This window comes from Ambystoma mexicanum, chromosome 11, assembly GCF_040938575.1.
Source record: "Ambystoma mexicanum isolate Mex_15411 chromosome 11, UKY_AmexF1_1, whole genome shotgun sequence".
Classification (NCBI taxonomy): Eukaryota; Metazoa; Chordata; class Amphibia; order Caudata; family Ambystomatidae; genus Ambystoma; species Ambystoma mexicanum.
In genome coordinates, this window is record NC_090934.1 from 1,281,961,559 (window position 1) to 1,281,975,187 (window position 13,629).

Below are 13,629 nucleotides of genomic sequence, written 5' to 3' on the forward strand. Positions count from 1 at the left end.
CTGGTGATCGACATGGAAGGTATGACAGGCTACAAACTGCTTGGACCTATTCTTGAACTGAATGGGAGTGTGGAAGATCAAGGCTGAAATGTAAGATATTACGCTAGGGACCAGGCAATTGTAGCAATGTTATTACATTTTACAAGCTGCTCATCCATCACAATACAAAACAGCTCCTTCCTGTCAGATGTCAAGTCTAAAATCTTGTGGTGAACCTCCGGTAGGTGCCACATAGGCTTTTTTATGTATGCTCACTCCAAGGATCATGCCCCTTGAGGTCATTTCCCCATGGTCCAGAGTATTCCCAAGAAGAGCAATGGAAATTGGTTTTCTTGCATTCATAATGGCTGCAAACCTCCTCTGACTGACCATGTGGCAGTGCATATGGAAAGTCTGAACAGTCCTGCCATATGTGGTTATTACAGCACCTAGGACAGCACAAGCATTCCTACAGTGAGGAGTTCTAGTAAACCTATTTTAATGATGTAGAGCATCTGTTTATTCTCTGTGTCTAATGATAGAATAGTGGGGCAACTTGGTGTTGTCCCTTAGGGAGGAGTACAGTGACTATGTGTAAATGGATGGGGCAACAGGCTGTAACACTGAAGCTCTCTTCCAGAACGGTGCCTTTTATTTGCACACTTTGTATATGGATGCACACCTTTTTTGCCTTTGCGAGCTAAACAGGAGCTACAACTTCAACATTGGTGACCACAGTGCTCTTCAGTTTCAGCCCCATCCACTTTCTGATCTCATGCAGTATAGAGTGGAAGCATTTAGTCTTTGAAAACTTTCAGACTGTGGTCGTAACAAGTACTTAAGTTACAGCAATTCCCACCTCTGGCGCACCCACCATCAAAGGAGCACTTATAAACACCAGATATTTTACCGCTCATACGCTAGACATCTCGGATCTTATATATTCTAACCATCTTGATTTTCTGGCATTAACTGAAACCTGGTTACACCCAGCTTCAGGGCCTTCTCTGTCCCTAGCAATCCCGGAAGGCTACACTATTATCAGAGCATATAGGGATTCTGGCAGAGGCGCCAGAGTGGCTTTCATTGCAAAATCCCAATTTGGCCTCAGAGAACTCACCAAAGAATGCTTCCCCTCTGGCGAGCTCCTTTCAGTTAAAATTCCCTTGTCAGCCTCTCGGACCCTCCTGGTTCATTTCATTTACCGGCCCCCGGGAACAATATCTTCCTTCGGGGAAGATATTACATTCCTCCTCACATGTAACACTAAATTGAGCTTCCAAATTGTATTATTGGGTAACTTCACTTTAGGTCTTCATGATGTGACCGACACCAATGTATTCGTGGTTCAGAATACCATCTCCCAGCTAGGCTTCGAACTCTGTCAGTGGCCCAACTCACATCAAAAAGAAGAACTCTGAACTGGCTAGCCGACCTGAACTGCTCGACCTCTATACTTGCCAACTCTCCGTGCCTGTGGTCTGACCACCACTGCATTTCCTTCACCATAAAGGACAGCCTTAGCACTATACCAAAAGCCATCCTTGCACCGCCAATCTCAACAAGAAATAACCGCAACATCACTGCAGATAATCTCCGACCCCTACTACAGCCAATTACTAATACATCTAGTAGCCTTGACAAGGACTCCTCACTACTCCTGGACTTGTACAACAATACCTTACTTCAGGCATTAGACAAAATTTCCCCATTCAAATTAAGAAAAGCTAAACCAATAGCCCACCTAAACAAGTGGTTCACTGCCGACTTAAAAGACCTGTGCATATCTAAAAGCATAACCGAAAACAACTGGAAAAAAACACCCTCTGCCTCTAACAAAGGAACATTTACAATGGCTGCCACCAACTACAAAGTAGCCATATTAAACACTAAAAAGGACAATTATAACTCAAGAATTCAAAACGCCGAATCAGGCTCAAAAGAGCTCTTCATTATCCTCAGGGAATTGGAGACTCCAGTTCCACCCACAGAACAGTGCACTAAAGACGCCTCCTGGTGTGCCAAGATCCAAAAAGCCCTTCTAGACAAAATAGCTCTGCTGCAAACCAACATGGAAGCAAAAAATCACAGTCTGATGCTTAGCACTAACCTCAACCACTCTCATAATTCACAGCCCATACAGTGTCAACCATTCAAATTTGCACCTGTCACTACTCAAGAGGTAGCACACATCATAGCCAGTTTAAAACCCAATAGGTGTCAAGGGGATATTTGCCCAGCAAAGGCTATAAAGGAAGGAGCCAAGGATCTTGCGCCCTTCATCACCTCCTTGATCAATGCTTCATTCGAATCAAGCATAGTCCCGGATAATCTCAAGGAGGTCGTGGGTCATGCCCCTTCTTAAAAAACCCAATTTAGATACAGACACCCCTACTAACTAGTGACCCATAACCACAGTTCCGTTCCTCTTGAAAATCATTGATAGAGCGGCCTACATCCAGATACAAAAGCACCTAGAAGATAACAACCTCCTAGGCTTGCGCCAATCCGATTTCAGGCCTAGACATGGTACTGAAACAGCTCTCCTGATTTAAAAAGTTAAAGGATAAAGGCAACATTGCCATCCCACTGCTGCTCGACCTCTCAGCAGCTTTCGATCTGGTCGACCACCAGATCCTTACCAAGCACCTAAAGAAACCAGCCGCTTTTTCCACTAATGCTGGCACTTGGATTAAATCCTTTCTAGCCAACAGAGCCATGAGTGTCTTCTCTCCTACATCTTCTGCTGATCCAGTTCCAAACTCCTGCGGAGTCCATCAAGGCTCCTGCATATATCCTACCTTATACAACATATTTACAAAGCTGCTGTTTGACCACAATGATGGCTTGGGTGTCACCGACACTCACTATGTGGATGACACCCAAGTCCACATCACTCTGACAGGCTGCTACGACAAAGATTAAAAATATTAAACAATATTTATCTTCAGATCCAGGCATGGAAGGCCACCCACGGCCTCTGCTTAGACGATGATAAGACAGAGCTTCTCATCATAGGTGCTCACTCACGACTAAATAAGCTAGACTCACTCTACAAATACTTCAACATTGATGGAAACCTCATCAAGGTCTCTAGTGAGGTCAAATCATTGGGTATCTACTTAGACTCTACCCTCTCTCTTTCTAGGCAAGTCAATGTAAACGCCTCAACAACAGCACATACCACCAAATTAATCAATGCTTGCAAACCTTACCTCGCCACCAAAAGCTGCATCACGCTTGGTAAAGCTTTGTTCTTATCCAAGCTTGACTATTGCAACACTCTATATCTAGGCACTAACTAACTAAATCTCAACAAACTTAAGTGCTTCAGAATAACATGCTCAGATCAGCCTTAAAAATCCCTGGATCTAGCCATGTCTCAGCTATCAGGCGGGACATACACTGGTTACCAGTGCGAGACAGAAATTCATTACAAACGCTAGTAATCACTCATAGACCTACCAGATCCAACTACTTACATCGCCTGAACATTGCCCTTTACAAACTACAAAAAGCAGTTGGATCCGTTCCTGAGATCATAAGGGGAATCTGTGATACTGGCGGAAAACGCACCCTACGCTGGACAACAGTACGAGACACGCATCCCACGGTGCACCCTACTCTATCGCCCAAATAACCCTACACTCCCTATCGCAGTACTAAGAAACGGGCGAACTACAAGATTTGGAATACTGCAATAACACAGATACATGGGAGGGCACAGTCCATTCCGGAGAACACTGGTGGGACAGACGGAATGCACCGATTAATGCTGACCAAATCATAAAGGCAAGTAACCTCTGGTACACCCCCCTTTGCTGCCCAAATCGACTCATTCGCCGAGTGGTGAGACAGAGTGGTGAGACAGATCAGCCAATAGAACTAGAAACCTACACTTGTTGCGGCCGAAATTGCCCGATCAGGGGGGCGGCGTGGGCACAGTCTTACTCAAAGAACGAGGTGGATCGTGTCTCCGCGTTCACTCACGTTCCTCACAACAATCGATATAACCAAGTGGATACCTGCATGATGCCTGGAAAAAACGTGGTTAAAAGCAGGAAGACCGGGCCGATGGATTCCTTCACAAACATCCCCAGAGGGCTCGGGCCCAGCGACAGCTTCTGACCGCCAACTGCAGAAGACTCCAAGTTCGACCATCTTCTAACAACGGTCCAAAACGGGTTCCTGGCAATAAATGTCAAATTAGACGATATTGTCTCCACAATAGGTTTCCTCAAAGCCAGGGTAGATAAGGAAAGCGCCAGAATCACGGATGCCGAAAACAGAATAAGTGAAACGAAGATTCGACCCACCAAAACACTCATGACATCACTATCTTGAAAAGCGAAATGAACAAACTCTGCGATATGTGTGATGATCTGGAGTCGAGGTCGAGAAGGAACAATATACGCATTGTCGGCATATCAGAATCCTTTTGCAAAGGCCTGATGGAAACCCAAATCGAAACCCTCTTGAGGACCCTCCTCAGTTCTGACTCTTTCTCCCCTCAATTCTTGGTCGAGCGGGCACATCGCACTCTTGCCCCACCACCCAAACCATGTGCCCCCCCGCACAATCGTTGTAAAGCTACTGAATTATAGAGATAGAGATGCTGTTTTGAGACTGACAAGAGAAAAGGGCCCTTTGAGACACAGCATTGCCAATATACATATATACCCAGACTTCTCTGCCGGAGTCCAAACCCAGAGACGTTCCTATGAATCCATCAAATGACAGCTGCGAGTAAGACAGGTTCCATATGGTCTATTGTTGCTACGCATACAACACGGCGGACATGTGCACTTCTTTGACTCCCCGGCAGCTGCATTGGCCTATGTAGAATCCGCTATCCCTTTTCCACCTGGAAGAAACTAACCCGATCAAATCTTCTATAGCAGCCGGTATAAATCTAATCCTGGCACACTGATCGACCACAGCACTTAATCTCCTCCTTTCTCCAGCTAGACGCACATTTTTGTGGCAGCAGAGAGAGCCAACACTGTTCTTTTTTCTTTTCTTTTTACTTTTATTTTTGATTATTCTCCAATCATTAAAGAAAGCTGGATGAGATGCGCTCGGCTACGAGAGCGGTGTTGCAGCACTCGTCCGCCTCCATGAGTGAAACCACAGGGTTTTAAATGGGGTTCATCATCAAGTTGGGCCAGATGGTGTGGGTGGGGGTGGGTACTGGGAACTTGGGTCTGCTTCGTTGGCCAGATATATGGTAGTTCACGTTGAAAGTCCCAATTGGGCAATTTGAGAAGCAGTTAGCTGTTGTGTTTAATGTTAAAAATGCAATCACAGAGTCATGCGCTGATCCCCCCCCCATGGTGACACCCTCCCCTCCCAAGATTGACCGTAAATTGCTAAAATGGCACAGAGGGCACATTCCCCCAGCGGGTTGACACTTAAATTGTTAACCTGGAACATTCAAGGTCTGAACAACAGAGCAAAATCCAGCAAAGTGGGGGCATACATTAATAGGCATCGCCCGCACATAGTAATGCTTCATGAGACCCATGCATTGCGGGGGACTAATGAAAATGTCTTGAAACAATGGGGTAACACCAGGTATTATACTGAAAACTCGTAACAGAACAGAGGTGTCCTTAGGTTGGTACATCCCTCATTCGGGTTTGCCCCCGAAAAAAGTAAAATCGACCCCTTGGGTAGATACGTAGTGGTATGGGGCACAGCGGCAGGTGAAAAATTGGTACTGGTCAACTCCTATGGTCCAAACACGGATGATCCCGAATTTTATGCTCATCTCCTCAACGAAATTGGCATCACCACTGATGCATGGGTGCTGTGGAGTGGGGACTTTAACACTTTCCTAGATGTACTATTAGACAGGTCCGCCAGTAGACAAAGGACACTCACCAGATCCGCCAACACTATACATCAAGCCCTGCAGGACATGGCTCTGACAGATGCCTGGAGAAGGATGCACCCCACAGACCGTCAATACACTTTCTACTCATCAGCCCATGACTCCGAATCCAGGATAGACTACTGGTTCATATCCTCTCCCCTGCTGAGCTCTGTAGTGAGCTGCGAAATACTCCCCCGTACGCTCTCTGACCACTCCCCGGTTACACTTGAGATATCACTCCAGAACATTAAACAACCAACTCAGCGCTAGAGAATGCCCTCGAATATCCTGAAGTACCTTAACGTTGTTGAATCACTGCAAGTCGAGATGGAGGAATTCTTTCAGTTGAACACGGGGTCGGTGGGCAAGTAGGCCACAGTATGGGAAACATTTAAAGTCTGGGTGAGGGGTAGTCTAATGTCTAAAACTACTGGCCTCCTGAAAAATGTCAGATCCAACTTGGACAAGACCGAAACACACCGGAAAACACTCGAAAACGATTACAGTGTAACACACAACAAAAACACATTGGCCGATATTAATGCACACCTTCTAAGATTCAATGATCTAGCAATCCAAGAACTACAATACATGTCCGTTCCAACTAGAGCCCGTAGATACAGTGAAGGAAATAGGGCAGGAAACCACCTGGCACGCATATTACGAAATGAATGCAACCATGCCCCCATCACTAGCATCATGACAGACAAAGGCGAACCCGTACACACAGAGGAAGAAATCAATGCTGAATTTGCAAAATATTACACCAGCCTATACGCAAACCATGACACACGAACTCAGGAAAATATTGAAACATACTTGAATGAGATCAATCTCCCTAGACTTACACCGGAGGACAATTTTGCCCTGTGGCTTCATTCCAACGAGGTCCACTGCCCTAAATCTGCGTAGACTGTTTGGTATTATGGCACAGATCAAACCAGACGCACAGGCAGTGGCCATTTCGTTGGATGCTGAGAAGGAGTTTGATTCCGTCTCATGGAGATACATGTTTGAGCTCCTCAAAAAATTCGGCTTTGGCCCATACTTTACACAATGCGTCAGGCATCTCTAGACTTCTCCCAAAGCTAGGGTCCTAACAAATCGCATCCCCTCTACCCACCTTACTTTACACCGAGGCACCAGACAGGGTTGTCCCTTCTCTCCCATCCTTTTTGCACTCACTATCGAACCAATGGCGGCTGCAAGTAGAAGAGAACAAGAAATGAGGGGCATAAAGTTGGCCGGCATCTATCAATCTATTTCACTGTATGCGGACGATGCACTATTGTATATACGTAAACCTGAGAACAACCTAGAGCCCATATTGGCAGTGATACAGGACTTCACCTTACATTCTGGATACAAAATCAACACTGCCAAATCTGAAATTTTCCCATTGACACAGGCCACCACCTGCCCCTCACACACGCATGGTCTGAGATGGTCCCCCGATCACATCAGATATCTGGGGATCCTGGTATCTAGGGACAAACAGTCACTATATATATAGATAACTAAGAATCCACATTGCAGACGATCCAAACTAAACTCCAAGTTTTGACTAGATTGCCCATATCACTTGCTGGTCGGATAGCGGTACTCAAAATGGTAATCCTTCCCAAGCTCCTTTATATCTTTAATAATGTCCCAATATGGCCGGGCAAGCCTTTTTTTGAAAACCTTCGGTCCTTGGCAACCACCTTCATATGGAATGGGGGTGCCAACAGGCTCAAATGGGAAAAACTGGTGGAAACCTACAACATGGGGGGCTTCGCTGCGCCCGACTATGAACTGTATTACCTAGTGTCACAGGCTCAATACGCCAAATATTGGCAGAACCCCACAATAGAAGCACCACATGTCCCCATAGAATGGCACTCCGCCCGCCCCACGGACTTACAATCTATAATCTTTGCGACATCTTACAAAGACGAATGCAAATATGACCCCGCATCTTGCACAATTGCAGCATGGGCCGCAATCAGCAGGCAACTCCACATTGAAACCCCCTACGACTCCCAAGCTCCATTATGGAATTTCCCGAGTATCGCACCCACGTATGACACCGGTATACAGAAAGCTTGGATTCCGAACTATGACATCACAATGAAGGCCATGTTCCCAAACGGTAGTTTCGTTACCCCTGAAGACTTTGCAGACAGTGGGACGGGGCCAACTCGCCACTTTACAATATCACCGCATGAAGGCAGCGTTCAAGAAACGCTGGCCATCATACCCAACTGAACCACCCGAACACCCCTGTTAGCAGGCACTTCATGTACAATCTGGCATAGGCATCTCCACACTATACAACATAGTCCAAACACACACGAAATCATCCAACATCATAAAGGCCTCCTGGGAAGAAGACATGGGTATAACAATAGAGGAAGGAACGTGGACAAGACACTGTCTCCCTAAATGCAGGGCTTAGACTCATACAATTTAAAATACTTAATAAGCTTCACTATACCCCAGTCAAAATGGCTAAATTTAAGGCGTCCACAAATACGAACTGTCCCAAATGCAATAACCCTCGAGCAGACTCATTCCACATGTATTGGGCTTGCCCTAAAATAACTGGATTCTGGAGGGAAGTAGCAATCATTTTGGAAGATATTACACAAATCCCTACACACCTCAACCCCCAAAAATATCTGTTCGGCGACATAGGAAAACTCCCAGAAAAAAACAGGAGACTGTTCAATATTGCATGTGAAGTGGCTAAGAAATGTATCTTGCACAAATGGAAAAGCAGCCACGCCCCTCGCGCAGAACAGTTCCTTACAGCATTGGCATACGTACACAAATGTGAAGAAACATACATAGGACTAGTCCCATCACCATGTAGACCTAAAGACATTTGGTCAGCATTCAGAACTTGCCTTCTTACCACCTCGCCAAGCTCTGGAGAGTCAGATATCGACTGAACTATTTGCTGTGACTCCTGCAAGAAAAGTCTAATGCGTTAAAAATAAGCCCTATCATCAGAAAATGCAATGTTGTTTTATATAGTGAACTGAGTGGGAGAAAACATTGCTTATGCTATGTGCATCCTGTAATACCGGGTAGTTGAAGCGTATGTAATGTGAATTGCAACCAAAAATAAAGTTTTTTTTTAAAAAAGCAGGTGGATCCAGCTTCCTCGTCCTAGTGGCCAGGTTATGGAACTCCCTGCCCAACACCCTCAGCCTTCAGGTCCTTCAGAAACAGCGCAAAAGACTGGCTCCTCCCTCAGCATAACTAACCTTCATTCCTTGACAATCAGCACCAATTGTTCAAAGTCTCGTCCTTTTCCTGTAAGTTTCTATTGACTTTCTATGTAAAACAAGTCAACTGTTTTATAACTCTGTGGCTGTAAACTGTCTGTAAAATAACTCTGCACTACGTATTCAAGTCTCAGCGCCTAGATACCTCTGGTTTAAACGCATTCTACAAATAAATAAACTAAACTAAAAGACCTCCTAATCACACTTATCTACAAAGCTTTGGCGTTCATGCCAGGCTGGATCTGGACCTGTTTAACAGGGACTGGGCCATTGAAAGGTTTGGTGGGCTATTGAGACAAGCCAAGGAGAAGGTAATGCTGTTAGGCTAGAGATCAGTCATCTTGCAAGAGAAAATAGGTAAGACCTCCATAAGGACATTTTTAAATAATCATGCATTCCATCATGTATCATAAACTTGGCAGTAGTCCCCTCTAGCTGTGCTTCAAGAGAAACAACCAGCAAAGCCACAGTGTATGAGCATGGAGGCTAAAGACCAAAGGTGCCTATCTTTACCATGTATGACTGAGAAACAGAGGTCCTGGGGGACGATCTAGCCAATAGGGAGTTGCCAGTGAGAAAGCCAGCGGGGGAACCAGCTATAACAAAATACATGTCACATAAGGACACAGAATCTCCCTGCGCCAGAGAAGGGAATGAGACAGGGAGATCAACAGAAGTGTGAAGCCTTATCAATATATGTGCAAGATAGACCCTTGGAATGGATACAGATGTGTGTGAGTAGATGCCCAAAGTCGTCCATCTACAGTCCATGGAGGCATGGGGTACACTGTTCTGGGAACTCCAGAACTGATACTAAACCAAAAGTTTAGAAAGTGCAAAGCCTGGGACAGAAATCTCAGTTAGGCTCTTCTCCAAAAACAGTGGGAATTCATCAGTCTGACCCATCCATCGCTCCCTTGTTGGAGGTATAGAATGGTCCATAACTGAAGCAAGTGATCAGCAAGCTGTTAAGTTTGTCACAACTACACCCCGCCCGCCCTCCCAGAGGAGCCAGAGTCAGTCTTATCAAGAAATAAGAGGAACTGGAACCAAGATTGGAAGTTTTTGCATCAATAAATGGCAAAAGGAAGCTAACACATTGTTAAAGCTGGTCTACTAAGGCATAACTGACTAAACTAAGACCTGCAAGGAAGCCAGTGAACCAAAGGCTAAAGCACTGCTTTCCACTACACTTAATGTCAGGAACCCCCAAAATATAAAGAATACAACCATTACAAAATTGTGAATTTCATTTATTGTGCTGTAAGAATATGGTTCAGCAAAGGACTGTCCAAATATTACCTGGCATCAATTTTACATTTTGTCACTAAAAATGTCAGTGTCCGACAGTATATGTCCACATCTATGCAGCCTTCATTGATTAACGGCATGAAATGCACATCCTTTAATGACCGGTCAGATAGCGCTCAGAGTAGAATGCTCACCCCTGATATTTGTGCGCAGCCTGCCGTGGCAGGTTCGAATACAAGCAAGGTCAACTCAGCCTGTCATCTTTCCGAGGTCGATCAACTGAGTGACCCCCCAAGCCACCCAGTGGGATAATGTCATCTGTTATTTTCTCAGACCCATGGGTGTGTAGCGCTATATAAGAAATCGATTATATATCCAAAAAAGAGAGCAATTTCCCTTATTCATGTTTGCCCAGGCTATGGGGCAAAATTAGTAAAAAGATTTAAAAAACACATATCTAACAAGAGTCCTTGAGAACAACCTGCACAATATCTTTCTTTGCACAATGAATGATGTAAAAAGAAAAGAACTGCCAAGGACACCAATCCTTCTCTGTACTATTTATTCTTTAATATTTACAAAGGCAGATGGCTGCACCGTTAAAAAAATAAAAATCAATGATTAAAAGAAATCGGTACACTGGTCCAAAGTGGCTACACACCGCTCCACAATTTTGAACGAACAAATGCTGACTGACCCCAAGTTGCTTCTACTGGACATATGTGGGGAGGTGCAAGAAGGTAGATATGAACAATTATTCCTAGGAGTGGTACTTCAGGTGGCAAGGCATGTTATTGCACAAGGTTGGGGCAGACCACACAAACCGCATATTTCAAACAGGAAAACAGCCGCGAATACTTGTATGGCACTGGAACAAAGGGTCTATCGATCGCGCAGTTGTCCACAAACACATTATACAATCTGACATGAATGGGAGGACGTAGAGTGATAGGGATTGCAGGGGTCTGATGGGTTGGATGGTCTACTTCTCAGGACTGGTGGCCAAAGGGAATAGATATATCGGCTGGGCAAAGTGATGATGCAGCCTATAATGTTTACCACAGCTCGATTTACTGCCACCAATATGATGTTGTTCAGTAATGAGTGCTGGTCTTAAAAAATGGGTGATCATTTGGCGATACTCAGTCTATTAACTCAGTGGGCGTGGGGACACACAGGTACTGAGTTTTGGCCACTGAAATAAATGGCGCCTTCTCTGATAATGAACTCATTATGTGAAACTTACGGATGAGTTTAATGCTGATCACTGTCTCATGGTATGTTTGTATTTTTGTAACAAAACACAATTAAAAGAGTTGTTACAAAAATAATTATGAGACATCTACCATAGCTACATTTGCCATTAAATGGACTAGGACTGGAAATTGTGACATTTTCACTAATGGGACAACAAGAAACATGAACAAGGTATGAATCAATGTCCTGGGCATAACCTTACCTCTAGCTTCTCTGCTTGGATATCCTTTCGAGTGTAAGTCATTGCCTCTCGACCTGTATTTTCACCCACAACATTCTGACTACCAATGCTTTCTTCACTCGAGGCTGCAGCTTTCTTGGCCTTCCCTTCCACTAGATTATGGAACTGTTTCTTCCTGAAGAATAAAAAGATAAGCACAACATATATGTAATACACTTTAATTGTTTAGAATCTAATTGGAGAAAATAATCTATCCTCTGGTGCATTTTAGTGTCCGACACATTTGTTTGTAATGGGCACACAATGCCTGGGTTCTCAAATATCAGCAATACCGCTAATAATATCTAGTGCAGATCAAACTCGAATAACATTCAGAGAATTGTGCTACATTCATGAAACACCGGTCAATGTTTCACCAAATGAAAGAGGCAATTCCAATCTAAGCATCAATTCTGGATAATTGTGGTACAGGGGAATGGACGAAAAGACCGAATCTAAAATGCAGAATGCACGTTTAGTGTGCATTCGGCATAGTAGATAAGATCGAAGCCCATTATACAGAACAGGGGAGCAGGGGTTGCACGGGTATCACCCGCTCCCCGAGATCGGTATTATGGGCTGCGGGGTTTGCGGGCAAAATCCGAAAAGATTGAATTACAAAATGCAGGCAAGTGGGCTCCATAGTTTTGTAATTCAATCTTTTTGGGATATGTTCTTTTAACGTACATCCATGGTACAGCACACCTCTCTTGGTTCACCATAAGTTACAGGAGTCAGGTGATCTGCACTGAATTAGTCATACAACCATGACTGGTGGCATCAAAGGTTCCACCACATGCTCGACCAGAAGAGGTCAGCCAGTAAGAAACATGGTCAGCTTGACAGAAAGAGGGTTGAATCCTCTAGCCTGAGACAGGAGGTTAAATTGGAGATCAGTAAAAGCTCCCTTATCACTGTATTAAAAAAGGAATCTAGTTCTCTAGGCACAATAACTAATTGTAAGAAGCATCACCATCATGCTAAGAGCGAAGTACATATCCATTATTTCTCGGTATTTTGAGGTAAGTGGCTTGTCACAAAGCAGAGCCAGATTGAGAACAGGCAGACATCTAGAGATGTACTTCAGGAAGGGGTTATTAGTGTTAATTACAGGGTTGGGCTAAATAAATAATGAAAGGCAAAATAAAACAAGGTTCAACAATATTTATACGATGGCTAAAGTTAATTTATAAAGGTTTTTCCTATTTTGAGTTTCAATCCAATCAATTCTTGCAAAATGTTTTTTCGCTTTCTGTGGCCTAATTATCAGCATATCCATAGTTATCTCTTTTTCGATGCATATCTTCATAGAGACTTCTTTCCATCTGATCAGCAAGGTATCGTTGGCGTGTAAGTCCGTTGTTCTCAGGATGTCAACTGCTCGTATAAATTCTCCATTATTGAGCTTACAAAAGAGATCCAAGGTTTTCCACATGACTATTGAGCGCAGTGACTGCAGGCCTAGTTCGTATCTTATCCTGGGCATAGGTGTTGATTGGGGTAGCGCTAAGACTTTCCTCCAATAGATTGCCTCTATTTGCTCCCATACGGCTTGGTCTATATTTATTAAGGTTTCTCCACCGTAAGTTAGAATTGCTGTTACCTTTTGTCTATAAAAAGTCACATGAGGTTTAACAAAGTATTTGCCATATTTTTTGGTGTCTGATCGTACCTTGCCTTGCCAAAAATGTGGCTTTAGATTTTAGATCTTTTCATCTTTTATGTAGAAGACAGGTTGCTTCATCTTTCTTTTTAGTTGTGGTTAGAGTCATGAT

The 13,629-nt window shown here is 44.1% G+C and overlaps 1 protein-coding gene across 1 annotated transcript in view; it reads right to left on the reverse strand.

Annotated features, from left to right (window-relative positions):
• The window catches only part of LRRC49 (leucine rich repeat containing 49), a 1,414,487-nt gene that overhangs the window by 24,751 nt on the left and 1,376,107 nt on the right, over window positions 1–13,629 (reverse strand). Inside the window, exon 16 of the mRNA XM_069624757.1 lies at window positions 11,837–11,990. Within this exon, the coding sequence (XP_069480858.1) occupies window positions 11,837–11,990 (154 nt within the window). The remainder of the gene's footprint in view (window positions 1–11,836; window positions 11,991–13,629) is intronic.